Source organism: Hypanus sabinus, chromosome 10 (assembly GCF_030144855.1).
Source record: "Hypanus sabinus isolate sHypSab1 chromosome 10, sHypSab1.hap1, whole genome shotgun sequence".
Lineage (NCBI taxonomy): Eukaryota > Metazoa > Chordata > Chondrichthyes > Myliobatiformes > Dasyatidae > Hypanus > Hypanus sabinus.
In genome coordinates this window covers 159,638,320-159,654,933 of record NC_082715.1, presented here as the reverse complement: position 1 = coordinate 159,654,933, position 16,614 = coordinate 159,638,320, and the positions used below count along the sequence as shown (strand labels likewise).

The following is a 16,614-nucleotide window of genomic DNA, read 5'->3' as shown; positions in this document are numbered from 1 at the left end:
TCTCACACCATTGTAATTTCCTTTACTCCACTGAAATGCTGCTACGTCAGACTTTATTTTCACCCTATCAAATTTTAAGTTGAACTCAATCATATTGTAATCACTGCCTCCTGAGGGTTCCTTGCCTTAAGCTCACTAGTCGTCTCGGTTCATTACATAACATCCAATCCAATATAGCTGATCCCCTTGCAGGCTGAATGACAAACCACTCTAAAAATCCATCTCCTAAGGCATTCAACAAATTCACTCTCTTGAAATCCATTACCAACCTGATTTCCCAATTGACCTGCACGTTAAAATCTCCCATGACTATCATAGGCATGTAGTAGAGGACTTTGCACTGCAGCTGAATGAGAACTGTATCTTGTTCTTCATCTGGGAAGAAAATTGCTGTAGGAGTTTAAAAAAAGATGTAAATGAATCTCAGTGAAGTAGGGTCTGGCTAGTATCATCTCACCAACATTTGCTAGAACTTTTTGATGACTGTGAGTTGGAGAAGCAGTCTGTACAGCTGGATGTCAGCAACCTACTTTCCAAGCTGCCCCGCTGTGTGAGTTGAGGATGAGTCACAGCTAGATTCTTGGGCCTCTGAAATAATGAGAAGCCTTTACAAGAGTGTAAATCGTAGAATACTTATTGATGTTCTAACTGTGAGAACGTGTGACCATCAACAGCAATTGCCTCTAAATTTTACCATTTTACTACCTGTTGAATATAAACAACAATTTTAAAAATAGATTGGGCTTAGTTAGATTGTGAGTTGTTAGTAAAAGATTTCTGATGGTGTTTTACTAAGACCTATTATCTGCCAGGAAAAAACACAGGCTGTTGTAACATCAAAGCTGCCAAATTCATTATCAAAGGACAGAATGAATTTTGTTAAAAATGCGCAAAATTGTAAACTTTATTAAAAAGCAGAACATATTATCCCAAAACACCTTTAGCTGGAAGGCAGTCTTTAATGTTCAGAGGGAAATGCTCAGGAAATTGGATATGACAGAAGCAAACAACTGTGTAAATTCAAATTGGAGTGCTGAAAATCCACAATAATTTCAGGCTGTTATCCAAACATCAAATATCAACCCAATATTAGAATTGTTTTATATAAATGTAGAAAGTATGTGATTACAATATGCCTTTAGCTTGTGCAGCAATGAACATTTTGTGTCCGGATAAAGGAATGTTATTGTCAGATTATTTAAATTGTGTTTAAGAGAAGGTGGCATTATTAAATGTCAAATTTGTACGTTTTCCCCATAACCACGTGGGATTCCATCGGGTGTTCTGGTTTCCTCCCACAGTCCAAAGACATATCGGTTGGTAGGTCAATTGGTCATTTTAAATTGTCCAGTGATTAGGCTAGGATTAAATCAGGGCATAGCTTGAAGGGCCTACTTGGCACTATATCTTAATAAATAATAAATAAATCCCTCTTATTTCTAAAATTATCCTTAATATCATATTTCTTACTTGGCATATCAAAACCTACTACATTCCACCATTCGAAAACTTTAATAAACAATTTTAAGTTGGAGATTTTTCACAAATATCAAGTGAAGATGAGCAGCTGTGTACAAAATTAGCCACGTACACTGTAGGATCGCAAACTTGCAGCAGGGTGCTGGGGTCTGGTATTGTCCATTGGAGGGTGTCAGATGCTCTCCCAAAATGTTGAGAATTCCCACCCACTGGGCAAATTGATCACAAGACATTTGTTGGTTTTAAAGCTTTTTCCCTCAGAGAAGGTTCTTTGGAGTTGTACTAAATAAAAAGAGAAAATGCTAGAAAAACTCAGCAGGTCAGACAGTATCAGAGGAAAGAGGAACAGCAACATTTCAGGTCCGTCAGAGCTGGGAAAGAGAAAGATTCAAGTTAGTTTTCAGTTGGAGAGAAGATGATGAGAAATGCATAGAACAGAGGACATGAGAAATGACTGATAGACAAAATTAATTAGTGTTCTAAAAATATTAAGGCAAGAGATTAGCCAAGGAAAGAGCAGGGTCCATTAAGTATCGTCGGGGCAGTCTATGCATGGAGCTGGAGGATGCAGTTGAGGTCTTAAATTAATACTTATCGCAAAGAGAATGATGTGTTGAGCTACAAGCAATTAACAAGGACATAGGGCATGTTTTCTCTGGCCCAGACTCAGTAGACCAAATGGTCACCTGATCTTTTAACACTTGTAGATCAGCTCTGAGAGGCTAGGGGCTGGTTGGGACAGTCGGACACTTGGCGGGATGGTCATTTCTGGGTCTGTGGTGGGGATGGTAGGTTAGGGGGCTGGAGTTGCTGGTGAAACTAGAACAGAGTTTTGTTTTCGTTTTGACAAAATTAGTCTTTCAGAGCTGAATGATTTATCAATAGATCGCTTAGTTGCGTAACATGGATTAGGTCATGTCCCATGTGTCAAGAGACAAAACTAATTGTTAGAAGTAAATTATACTGGTGAAAGCTAGCTGCAGCCTGAATGTATCAAGTCACCCAGTGGGTACAAAGAGAGCAGGTTAAGTCCTGATGTTGGGAACTGATCTGTGTGATAGTGTGAATTACTGCAACCAGCACGAATATTACATTTTATTTAAGCATGTTCTGAGGTGTTAACATAGAATATTTTTTAGTTAGAATTATTTCTATCTAAATTGCCCAGGCACTGATGTCCTGTATCTCCTGTGCAGGAATTGCATCCCTATAATTTATGAGTACTTATGCAAATAGTGTCAATAGTGCACTGCAAGAAGATAATTTCACAGTAAAAAGGCACTGTGTACTGAGTTACGTGATTGGCAGGCAAGGAGTGCAGATATCAACTCTCAGTGAACCCACATTCATACCAACTCTGGCAGCAGCCTCGTTTCCTGGCTTGAGCTTGGTGTCCTCCTTCCTTATTTAAGATTTGAATCAGCTGAGACTATATTAAGACCATGTTCCCTCTGCACAGTGAAAACATTTTAACAAAGGATTTCCGACGCCAAAACTCATCTATTGAATTGAAGGCTGCTCTGAGTCAGCTGTTTAGAGTCTGAATGATGTCTGTGAGTCGTGACACGTACAATGACATCAGCTCGAGCCTGACAATGTTAGGAAAAGGAGTTTTAATGGAATGGGAAACTAACCATTTGAGAAAAGTTTGATCTTTCACACAATGCTGGCTTGTTTGTTTGATTGATTTAATGATATGGATTTTTATTTAAAAAGAAGTCAAAGGACTACTTCATGTTTAATAAAGCACATAGAAGCAGGCAGGCTATTCTGATGACAACTGCCACAGAAGAGATCTCTGGCATTAACATAAGAGTCTGGGTACCAGCACCAGATTGACAAAGGTCTAGTGTGCACAGTTCAATACACACTGGCAGCCATGCATAGTTCACAGCAATTCAAAAATGACCAGTGATGACACAGCTGTTTCTGTCAGGAACCTGTGATGGATATTAGCAGACATGACATTTGGCATGCTTACGATCTTCATTTACCTCTGTGGTCCCCACCCTTCATGGTCTGTTAATTGCTGAAGTTTTTTTTGGTCAGCTGTACTAATTATTCTGACATGCAGTCAATACTAATGTTTTAACAGGTTATAAATATTATGTGTTAAATATAATGTCAAAGATGCATATGAAAAATAAATCGAACAGCCTGCCCCTGTGTTTCTAATAACCAGTACTGCTTATTGTTCTTGTGTTTAAAGTGCTTTTACGGGATTATGGTGGGAAGTTCCAGTTCATTTATTGTTACATTTTAGCTTGCGTTATACAGTTATTTGCTTGTGTATTTGTGGATCACCCTGACTGTAACCTTCCCCCATCTGTGTGAGACTGGTTGGGTTCACTTTCCAGGTTATGTTTTGTGTTTATCACAATAAAACCTATTGTTGAGTTAAAGAACTTCCTCGTCCGTCATTATGGACCTAATGCTCGCCACAATACACAATCCACGAGTTCCACTTGTGCGAATTCAACCAACCGCGAATCGAGAAAACCTGGAAGTGCTCTTCCAGCACTTGTTGTTCGAGAATGTAGGCTTTTTTTGTCATTATTCCCTAAATAATGCAGTGTAACAACTATTTACATAGCATTTACATTGTATTAGGTATTATAAGTAATCTAGAGATGATTTAAAGTATACGGGAGGATGTGTGTAGGTTATCGTGGATCGGGATTTAAAAAAACGGAAGTTCTCTTACTAAGTAAGTCAGAACAGGTACATCTGGTATGATTTAGCGTCATTTAGTCAAACGTTTATCTTAGTATATAGTATATTTTACCTTTCTATGCATATAAAACACTTAAGAAACATATGTATTTCAATAATTAAACCACTGCGTTGATTAGTAATAATTGTAGCTTTCATCAGGGCAAGGTCTTTTACGTGCTCCATTAAAATTGTTCCAATTGTTGACTGACTGTAGCCTAACGCTTTTCCAATGACCGATGGCGTTTCACCTCTTTCCGGTTGCTTTATTATTTCCACTTTATTTTCAATCATGATCATGACTATTTTTGTGAACAGAAACACTGCAGGTTCAGAGCTCCGCCACCGGGTCCTAATGTCCACCGCACTGAGACAGGTTAAATAAGGGACTTGAGCATCCACATTTTTTGGTATCTGCGACGGTCCTGGAACCAATCCCTTGCGGTTAAGGAGGGCCGACTGTATATATAATATTCTTCGAACCAGCGCTGAGAAAGCACTTAATATTATTGTTACTTTGAGCATTTAGTGAGATCCTTGAGAATGATGCAAACTAGTTTTTGAACATCTGATTGCAACTTAGTTAAAGATGATCAAAAATCACCTCTTTTCACAACATCAAGACATTTACGAGCTCTTAATCACAGGTGAAGAACCATATTCAACTAGTTAAGAGGTGGGAAATCCAATTAAAGACCAACCTTGCTTTCTCCCAGAGCTCTGGAAGCTTATTTTGAATATCACTAGTTATACAGATATTTTGCTTACTGCATTTGAATTTTGCTGAGCTGTTATATCACTCTGCAGCTAAGTAAGACATTCTTGCAAATGGTTCCACCACCCAACCTGGAATATGCATCTCCAGTAGGTCTCTGAACTGAAATTCCATAACAGTGTGCGTTGTTTCAAATTATCAAGATATTGATGTCAATGCTGAAAAGTTTGTATTTTCTAAGAAAAGCAGTAATGGCCTCTTGGCATGATATGAGATTGTAGTTTTTTCCTTGTAACTGTTTGATAAATTTAGTTTTTCAAATATATCTGACAGATAAAGTATGCCAGACTTAGCAGTGACAATTTGTTTTCCACGCTGCGCATCATTTAGAAATTCTACAATACAATCCCAAAGTGCAACAAAGAGAGGAAGACAATTACCTCCTGATAACAATTGAACCTCTGTGTGCATTAGTAGCCATTCAAAGTCTCCTTTATTTTTTTCACAAAGTTGTCACAAGAAGACTATCTTGAAGTGCATTTGATTTGGTGAAGTTGACTGCCATTATTGCAGTAGCAAGGGGGTCATGCAAACATTCTCCCAATGTTTTTGCAACCAAATGGTGACAGTATATGTCGCGGTGTATACAAAAAATGTCAGGCACAGCATTATTTAAATAAGCAATGAATCCTCTTCCTACCATCAAAGCAGCAACATCAGTTGCATAAGCTACTATATCTTCCAGTGCAATATTGTTTTCCAAGAAATAGCTCATGACTTCTTCAAAATTAGGTTCCCCTTTGGTGTCTGTCTTAAGCTATCGGGCAAATAACGTTTCATCGCTGGCCTGATCATTATTCAAAAACCTAACGTACAGTATGCCATCAGAAGGATTTCATTATCAAGTAATGTGCTTTCATCAATTTGCAGGGCAAACTTCTTAGCTTGCAGTTATGCAACTAGTTATGTTTCCACATCATTTATTGTTTCATCAATTTGCCTTGATACTGATGAGTTCTTTGAATAGTTTCATATGCACTCTTGATTCATAACAGTAGAAATGACAGCAAAAACTGTCATTTGCCTACATTATGTATTTTGCTGGCTTTTGCAATTACGTCTGAAATCTCAAAGGATGCAAGAAAACCTTTGTCTTTCTTTGGTGCTTTTTCACCGAACGTTTTTCTTTTAGAGAACTGCTTGATGCTCTCATGGCAGCAGTACCCTGTAGTAGCTACGGGTAACCTGATCGATAAAGAAATGTGTCTACACACTGTTTATATACTGTGTGTATGTATTTTTATGTAACAGAAACATCAATACAATTGTATGAATAGGCTCTATAGAAAATTAGTAAACATCAAAGAATTATAATGTATAATCTCACTTGAAAACATAGATATATTGAATATACATTTAAAATAAACATCGCTTTTTAGGCAGGTTTTTTTAATAATTAAATTTTTAGGTAAACATATGCAAATTCTATGTGGCAATAAAGACTATGTACTCACCAAGGAAAGTGAATTGAACTTCCTTTCAAAGTAATTAAAATATCAAAGATTTAGTGGAACGTAGTGGCAGAATTCACATGTTCTTGCTTCTCTGCAGTTAACCATTTCTGGCAGATAACCCTACTGCACTAACTGCCTCCTCATGTCACATTTTATTTATATTGTAACATGGAAGACAGTCACCTGCTGCATAGCTCACTGATCGGCCATCTGCATTGTGTGATTTGGGGGTGGATGTGGAGGGGGGCTCAGTGAGCCACCCTGCAGGGCGCCAGCGCTGACTTGTGCATGATCAATGAGGAGCAAGAGGTGATGCACCCTCCGCGCACACAGATTAGGCTGTTTTCCTGCCTCATTTGTATGATGTTACATGTTTTCCCATTCATTTCATTGTGTTCCAATTAAACTCATTTATTTATTAGTATTATTTCATCAGTATTTAGTAAACTTATCAGAAACACCTGTGGTCTCAGTTTCTTGTTTTTCACTTGTGGCCCATACAAACTCCAGCGTGAGCCACTAGGGGCCACATGGCCACTTTGAGAACCACTGGATTTAGAGGATATGTGCTATCAGGAAAGGTCGTACAAACGAGGGTTGTTTTCTTTGGAGTGACAAAGGCTGAGGGGAAACCCGATAGAAGATTATGAGAGGCAAAGGTAGGCATCCAGTACCTTTTCGTCTAATATTAGAGGGCATGCATGTTAACTGATAGGGCAAAGGTTCAAAGGAGATGTGCAGAGTAAATTGTTTTTTACACAGTGATGAGTGTCTGGAATACTCTACTGGCGTGATAGTGGAAGCAAATACAATAGCGGCCTTAAGAGGCTCTGAGATTCAATGAAAGTATTCACCCCACCCTGCACCCCCTGGTAAATTTTCATATTTTATTGTTTTACAACAGTGGATTTAATTTGGCTGTTTTGAACAGATCAACAGATAACAAAACTTTTGTTTCAAAGTGAAAACAGATCACTACAAAGTCATCCAAGTTCATCACAAATATAAAACACAAAATAATTGATTGCGTAAGTATTCACCACCCTTTAATATGACACATCAAATGATCACTGGTGCAGCCAATTGGTTAACAAAGTCACATAATTAGTTAAATGGAGATTACCTGTGTGAAGGTGTTTCAGTGAATTGGATAGTAGTGAATTGATAGTAGTAACAGTACACCTGTGTCTGGAACGTCCAACTGCTGGTGAGTCAGTATTCTGACAAAGACTACACCGTGAAGACAAAAGAACACTCCAAGCAACTCCGTGAAAAGGTTATTGAAAAGCACAAGTCAGGGGATGGATACAAGGAAATTTCCAATTCACTGAATATCCCTTGGAGTACAGTTAAGTCAATCATCAAGAAATGGGAAGAATATGGCACAGTTGTAAATCTGCCTGGAGCAGATTGTCTTCAAAAACTGAGTGGCCGTGCAAAAGGGGACTAGTGAGGGAGGCCACCAAAAGACCTATGACAACTCTAGAGGAGTTGTAAGCTTCAGGGGCTGACATGGGAAAGACTGTCCATACAACAACTGGCCCAGGTGCTTCACTAGTCGCAAAGCTTTATTTATGGGAGAGAGGCAAAGAGAAAGCCACTGTTGAAAAAAACCTCACATGAAATCTCAGCTACAGTTTGCCAGAAGATGTGGGGAACTCTGAAGTCAGCTGGAAGAAGGTTCTATGGTCTGACGAAACCAAAATTGAGCTTTTTGGCCATCAGACTAAACAATGCACGTCACAAACAAACCATCCCTACCGTAAAGTATGGTGGTGACTGCTCTGGGGGTGCTTCACTGCAGCAGGCCCTGTAAGGTTTGTGGGTAAAATGAATACAGGGAAATCCTGGAGGAAAACCTGGTGCAGTCTGCAATGAGAACGGCAACTCGGGATTTGTTTTCCAGCAAGACAGTGACCCCAAACTTAAAGCCATAGCTACACAGGAATGGCTTAAAAACATCAAAGTTAATGTCCTGGAGTGGCCAAGTTAGAGTCCAGACCTCAATCCAATTGAGAAGTGGCTGCAATTGAAAAGGGCTGTTCACTCGCGATTCCCATGCAATCTGACAGAGCTTGAGTAGTTTTGTAAAGAAGAATGGGAAAATATTGCAGTGTCCAGATGTGCAAAGCTGACAGAGACCTATCCAAATAACAACACACACAAAATGCTGGTGGAACGCAGCAGGCCAGGCAGCATCGACAGGGAGAAGCGCTGTTGACGTTTCGGGCCGAGACCCTTCGTCAGGACTAACTGAAAGGAAAGATAGTGAGAGATTTGAAAATAGTGGGGGGAGGGGGAAATGCGAAATGATAGGAGAAGACCGAAGGGGGTGGGATGAAGCTAAGAGCTGGAAAGGTGATTGGCGAAAGTGATACAGAGCTGGAGAAGGGAAAGGATCATGGGACGGGAGGCCTAGGGAGAAAGAAAGGCGGAGGGGGGAGCACCAGAGGGAGATGGAGAACAGGCAAACAACTAAATATGTCAGGGATGGGGTAAGAAGGGGAGGAGGGGCATTAACGGAAGTTAGAGAAGTCAATGTTCATGCCATCAGGTTGGAGGCTACCCAGCCGGTATATAAGGTGTTGTTCCTCCAACCTGAGTTTGGATTCATTTTGACAACAGAGGAGGCCATGGATAGACATATCAGAATGGGAATGGGATGTGGAATTAAAATGTGTAATATGAGACCTATCCACACAGACTCAAAGCTGTAATTGCTGCCAAAGGTGCATCTACTAAATACTGACTTGAAGGGGGTGAGTAATTGTGCAATCAATTATTGTGTGTTTAATAATTGTAATAAATTTAGAACAATTTGTAGAAATTTGTTTTCACTTTGACATGAAAGTGTCTTTCCGGTTGATCAGTGTCAAAAAAGCCAAATTAAATCCACTGTGCTTCAATGTCGTAAAACAATAAAACATGAGTGGGGTGAATACTTTTTTAGACTCTGTAGGTACATGGATATGCACAGAGTGGAGAGAAGGGGTTCCAGTTGCAAGCCGAAGGCATGGTGGTCATTATTAGCACTGAGCTATGTCATAGAGTCATAAAACACTACAGCAGCTGAACAAGGTTAATTTAAAAGGTTCTTGGACACCTATATGGATGGGTAGTTTATTTGGCCCATCTGTTCTGTGCTGAACCATTAATTTGCCTGATCTCATCGATCTGCTCTGGAACCATAGCCCAGCATACCCCTCCCATTCTTGTACCTCTTCAAATTTCTCTTAAATGTTGAATCAAGCCCGCATCCACTATGTGCTGGCAGCTCGTTCCACACTCTCACCGCCTTCTAAGTGAAGAAGCTCCCCTCATGTTCTTGGACATTTCGCCTTTCACCCTTAACTCATGATGTCTAGTAGTCTCAGTCAACTCAGTGGAAAAAGCCTGTTTGCATCTTCAATATCTGGACCCATCATAATTTTGTATTTGTAGAAACATAGAAAACCTACAGCACATTACAGGCCCTTTGGCCCACAATGTTGTCCCAAGCATGTAACCTACTCTAGAAACTGCCTAGAATTTCTCTACTTAAAAGCCCCTATTGCATCCACCTTTATCACCTTCGCTGGCAGTGCATTCCAAGCACCCACACTCTGTGTGGAAAAACTTACCCCCTTGTATCTACTTCCAAGCACTTTAAAACCGTGCCCTCTCGAGTTAGCCATTTCAGCCCTGGGAAAAAGCCTCTGGCTACCCACATGATCAATGCCCCTCATCTTATACATCTCTGTCAGGTCACCTGTCATCCTCCATCGTTCCAAAGAGAAAAGGCCAAGTTCACTCAACCTACTCTCATAAGGCATGCTCCCCAATCCAGACGCCAATACCATGCAGTGATGAACAGCAACCTGATGTATGGGTTACTGTTGTCCAGAAGATATTAGAGAGTCACTGAAATGTGCCATTTCCATAAGCAGTGGTCCCCAACCACCGGGCCGTGGACCGGTATCGGGATGTAAAGCATGTACTACTGGGCCGTGAGGGAACGATATGAGTCAGCTGCACCTTTCCTCATTCCCTGTCATGCCCACCTTTGAACTTGAACGCACACGAGGTCGTTACCCACTCACGTGAGGTCATCAGTCGGTCATTAACCTGCAACTACTCGATGAGTAAAAAACAAATGTCGCTTGAGAGTTTCTTTGGAAGAGGGGGTAGGGACATAAAAGGCCTAACGATGATGATAACGCAGAGACTGCTGAGGCCGAGACTGCAAAAAAAAAAGAAAGCTTCCTTCAACAGGAAATATGACAAGTCGTACATAAAATATGGCTTTAATGCGACCGGTGACTCACACGCTCCAAGCCCCCTTGTGTGATATGTGGAGACAAGCTGTCTAATGAGGCAACAAAGCCCTCAAAACTGCTTCTGCACCCTGAGTCCAAGCACCCTGCACCTAAAGACAAACCCGCTGAGTTTTTTGAGTGGAAAAAATCGTGAGCGAGCGGGACAGAAGCTCCCTGAGAGCCACCAGCTCCACAAATGCTGCTGCTCTGACAGCGTCGTACTGAGTGGTGAGCCGTGTGGCTAAGGCTGAGAAGCCTTTCACTGTTGGTGAGGAAATCGTGAGCGAGCGGGACAGAAGCTCCCTGAGAGCCACCAGCTCCACAAATGCTGCTGCTCTGACAGCGTCGTACTGAGTGGTGAGCCGTGTGGCTAAGGCTGAGAAGCCTTTCACTGTTGGTGAGGAAATCGTGAGCGAGCGGGACAGAAGCTCCCTGAGAGCCACCAGCTCCACAAATGCTGCTGCTCTGACAGCGTCGTACTGAGTGGTGAGCCGTGTGGCTAAGGCTGAGAAGCCTTTCACTGTTGGTGAGGAAATCGTGAGCGAGCGGGACAGAAGCTCCCTGAGAGCCACCAGCTCCACAAATGCTGCTGCTCTGACAGCGTCGTACTGAGTGGTGAGCCGTGTGGCTAAGGCTGAGAAGCCTTTCCTTGTTGGTGAGGAATTGATTCTGCCTGCTGCCAAGGACATGTGCCGTGAACTGTTGGGAGAAGCTGCAGCTAACAAGATGGCACAGGTTTCTCTTTCAGCTACCACAGTTTCAAGGAGAATCGATGACATGGCGGAGGACATCGAAGCACAGCTGTTGGAACGGCTTAGCGAGTCACCATGGTATGCTATAAGGTCGACGAGTCTACCGATGTCAACTACAAGGCAATACTGCTGGTTTATGTGCGATATATATTTCAAGACGATGTGCACGAGGATGTGTTATGTGCACTGCCGCTGCCAACTAACACGACTGGGGCAGAACTATTCAGGTCTTTGAATGACGACGTGTCAGGCAAACTGGACTGGTCATTCTGTGTTGGAATATGCACAGACGGGGCTGCAGCTATGACTGGACGGCTGTCTGGTTTCACTACCCAAGTCAAAGATGTTGCTCCTGTATACCAAACTGTGGCTAGCCAAAAAATGTCACCTGATTTTAACAGCATATTGAGTGACATTGTTGAAGTTATCAATCACGTCAAAGCAAAAGCCCTTAACTCACGTCTGTTCAAGCAGCTTTGCGAGGAAATGGATGCAGAGCACAAATTCCTTCTCTCACACACTGACGTCAGGTGGCTGTCAAGGGGGAGAGCCCTGGCCAGGGTTTTTTGAGTTTAGAGAGCCGCTACAGAGATTTCTTTCAGGAAAAGAGTCACCACTGGCAGTACACTTCAGTGACGAGGAGTGGATAGCAAAATTCACTTATCTGTGTGTCATCTTTGACTTGCTCAATGAACTCAACTTGTCACTTCAGGGGAGAATGACAACTGTCTTCAAGTTGGCAGATAAAATGTCTGCTTTCAAAGCCAAACTGGAACTGTGCGGGCGGCGAGTGGATGGGGGTATATTTGACATGTTCCCAACATTAGCTGGGATTTTGGGAGACTGAGGCTGCACCGTCCTTCTCACAGCTGGTGCGCGATCATCTTACCTTCACTGTTGACAGAATTCGAGCATTACTTCCCAGCCGCAAACGACCCAAGACGTGCAAAGGAATGGGTCCGTGACCCATTTGTGAATGTCCCTGGTGAATCATCCATGTCAGCGCGGGAAGAAGATCAACTCCTCGAGCTTGCAAATGACGGTGGGCTGAAAAGTATGTTTGACATAACATCTCTGCTGGCATTCTGGATCAAAGTTAAGACTGAATATCCTGAGATAGCCACAAAAGCACTGAAAACGTTGCTTCCATTTCCAACATCATATCTCTGCGAAGTGGGGTTTTCTGCAATGAATGCAACAAAAACTAAATTACGGAATAGACTGGACATGAGGAATCTCCTTCGAATATCGCTGTCTCCCATCACCCCTCGATGGGACCATCTTGTTGCAGGGAAACAAGCCCAGGGCTCCCACTGATTCAGTGATATTGGTGTGTTGCAATGATTTTATATGTTCATACAAGGAAAGTATTTGCTGTGTGTTTAATATCCAAACGTCACTTAATGTTATGATGCTATTGACTTATAAATGACGTATAATTGAGTTATCACTATATTCATGCGAGGAAAGTAGGCGCTGTGACTTTAATATTAAATTCGTTAGATAAACCCTTTTAGAAACTAAACAAAGTTGAGTGTATTAGTCACTCATAAGTGACTTTCACCTATATTCCAGTTGTGATTAACACCCGCACACCCGTTGGCGGGTCTGCAAGAATATTGTCAATATTAAGTCGATCCACAGTGCAAAAAAGGTTGGTGACCCCTGCGAGACAGCACCCAAGGTCAGAATTAAACTCATTCACCTGCTGCTCCACTGTGCCCACTTGGCATCGATGAGGTCAGCCAGGCTCTCTACTCGAGTAGGAATGAGTTACTTGTATCAGGGAGGGGAGAGTAGCAACCTTACTGATTGCAATCATGACCTGGTACAGCAATTCTTACAAGTGGCTGTAGAGAGTAGTGGTCGCAGTCCAGTCCATCACAGGCACAGCCTTCCTCACCATTGACAACATCTACAGGGGCACTGTCTAGAGTGGAGTTTTCTGTGGCCACATGCATTTTACCCAAAGATACGTGGGTTGGTAGATAATTGGCAAATGTAAATTGGCTGTGGTATGTAGGTCAGTGTTGGAGATTTTGGGACTATGGAGAGAATAGGAGATGGGGAAGATCAGTGGGGAATGAGTCAGCCCTATCAGCTGACACAAAAATGGCCTCTCTCTATGTCACGAGAAACTATGAACGTGTCTGCTGTTTCCCCTCTATCTCTTGTGGTGCAGACTTCCTGAAAATAATCTTATAAATGTGTCAGCTGTGATTTCCCCTTCATAAATCTATTCTGATTCCATTCGATCAGATTATGATTTTCCAGTTATGCTGCTTTTATTTCGTTAATTGATTCTAACATTTTTCCAACAGTCGATGGTAGGCTAATCGGCCTTTAATTATCTAGTATTTCCCTCCCTTCTTTTTGAATGGGCTTGTCACATTAGCAGTTTTCCAGCCCTTTGGCACGTCTCCAAAATCTAAGAGCTTTTGGAAGATTGCAAGTAATACATCCACTATTTCGTTAGCCGTTTCCTTTAAGACCTAGAATACAAGCCACCCAGACTGTTGGGTATTAAGTTTATTTTTAGCACTAAAAGACTAAATTTTCATCATACCATTACTCTGGTGGAAGTGATGGTACTTAATTCCTCCCAGAATTATCTAGTATTCATAGAATATTTCATTGTATCAACTGCCATAAAGACTGATGCTGAATATATTAACCCCTGTGTTTCTTTGTTCCCATAAGTATTACCCACTTTCAGCAGTGTTTTTAATGAAGAATGACACTTCACTTGAATTGACCTGCACACAATTAATATAGTTGCAGGAGATCTATCCCACATGTATAAACAACAGTTGAGAAAGTAAATGCTGTGGTGAATATTCTTTATTGTAGTGAATGAGCTAAGTGATGAATATCACTGACCTTTAGGATACTTACCTTCATTACCCTCTTGTTGCATTCCCTGTTTTATCCCGGTGTTTGAGGGCGCTTTAAGGCCTAGTTCGTTTCCTTCCACCAGCACTATGTTTGTCACTCCAGTGTCTTGAACCAGAGGGGTAACTTCACTCAGCTTCGCTTGCCCTGTCACTGAACCCTTCCCACTTTCAAGGAATTTTCATCACGTGTCCTTGTAGTTTCACATCTGGAAGATGCTAAAAGTGGGGTTCCACAGGGATTAGTGTTAGAGCTGCTGCTGTTTGTAACTTACATTGATGATACGGATAAGCACATAACAAAAAAAGCAAGTACAGTTTGCCGATGACACAAAATTAGGGAGCTGGTCTGATAACATTCAGGCAGCAGAATCAATGCAGTTAGATCTAAACAAAATTCAGATGTGGGCGGATAAATAGATGAAAATTAATGTAAATAAATATAAAGTATTACATATAGGAAGTAAATATTAGATAGAAATATACAGTGGGGGGTCTTGAGTTAGAAAGGGTTTGGGCATCCAGGCAGACTCTTCACTGTCAACGTCCAGACAATACACAGAAGTGACTGGGATAGCTAATAGAATGTAGGGCTGTATAATGCACTCAGTGAGTTCAAGTCAAGCGATGTTCTCCTTTAGCTCTATAATATGCTCGTGAGGCCACACCTTGAATACTGTCAACATCCAGACAATGTACGGAAGTGACTGGGATAGCTAATAGAATAACGCACTCAGTGAGTTCAAGTCAAGCGATGTTCTCCTTTAGCTCTATAATATGCTCGTGAGGCCACACCTTGAATACTGTGTACAATTTTGATCTCCATGTTGTGTGAGGGATGTGAATGCACTGGAGAGAGTCCAGAGAAGGGCAGCTAGACTCATTCCAGGTCTGCAGGGTATGAGCTATGAAGAAAAATGTGAAAGAATTAAACCTTTTCAGCCTAAGTAGACGTAGAGCAAGAGGAGACATGACAGAAGTGTTCAAAATCATTAACTGAAGCGGATGCCAACTGCTGCTTCAAAATTAATCCATCATCAAAGACATGGGGTCATAGGTGGAAATTGGTTAAAGGGAGATTTCAGACTAAATTCAGGAAGCGTTTCTTTACGCTGCAAATTGTGGACACATGGAACAAACTAGATAGATAAAAAATAGATGTGTATTTGATCTGTCCTGACAAAGGGTCTCAGCCCAAAACGTTGACAGCACTTCTCCCTATAGGTGCTGCCTGGCCTGCTGCGTTCCACTAGCATTTTGTGTGTGTTGTGCATTTGAGAGTAGTACTTTCAAATCTAAACTCAATAGTTATTTCAATGCACAATGCACAACCCTATATTTGGCAAGCTTCATTGGGCCAAATCTGTCAAAAACTTTCTATTGTTCAATATTTATTTTTTTTATCTTTTGTATTTGCACAGTTTGTTATCTTTTGCATACTGGTTGTCCAACCAATTGGTGCAGTGTTTCATCACGATTATTCGATTTATTGAGTATGCCTGCAGGGAAATTAATCTCCAAAGGTTGTATTTGGTGACATGTATGTACCTTGATAATAAATTTTACTTTGAATTTTGAACTTTGGACACTATCACATGCAAAGTATTAGATAATAGTCCTTCATTTGATCCCTACGGACTCCCAAGTGCATCCCATTTTCACAGTAATTTGCCAACTCCAACTTCTAATGCTCAGTAGGACAAGGGAAGCAGATTCAAGTCAGATTTGAGTTATGGGGGACTGAACTCTGCAAGCTGTCATCTTGCAGCACCGAAGCCGTATCTTTGGCAGATTAAGAAAGTCAGCACATTCTCAGGGTATCAGCTTGCTCTTCAGGTGAATAAAATGGGTGGGGGTGTACAGAAGAGAGTAGACATCTGGATTTATAAAAAAAACCCTGTAGCAGCACGTGAATAGCATAAATAAGCCCAAGGTGGTGGAAAGCATTTCCGCTTCCTTCAGTATTTAATACTCTTGTTTTAAAGAGCAGCAGTTCCAAGGAATGTTAACCAGCAATATGGGATTAATCAAAATACTTTGTTTTATTCCTTATCCTAGAACATCGACATCACAAACTTCAGCAGTAGTTGGAATGATGGGCTGGCATTCTGTGCTGTGCTTCACACCTACCTTCCGGCACATATCCCATATCAGGAGCTGAACAGTCAGGACAAGGTAGGATGATGTGTCAGCTGAAGATGTTGATTTTGTAATAATGTGCATTAAAATATATTCTGCTGCCCTTCTTAGACCGTA

The 16,614-nt window shown here is 41.4% G+C and overlaps 1 protein-coding gene across 8 annotated transcripts in view; it reads left to right on the top strand.

Annotated features, from left to right (window-relative positions):
• Window positions 1-16,614, top strand: part of specc1la (sperm antigen with calponin homology and coiled-coil domains 1-like a) — a 283,895-nt gene that overhangs the window by 256,993 nt on the left and 10,288 nt on the right. For all 8 annotated transcript variants that reach the window (XM_059983332.1, XM_059983331.1, XM_059983330.1 and 5 more), the window contains one exon: window positions 16,417-16,533. In XM_059983332.1, coding sequence (XP_059839315.1) covers window positions 16,417-16,533 — 117 coding nt within the window. The remainder of the gene's footprint in view (window positions 1-16,416; window positions 16,534-16,614) is intronic.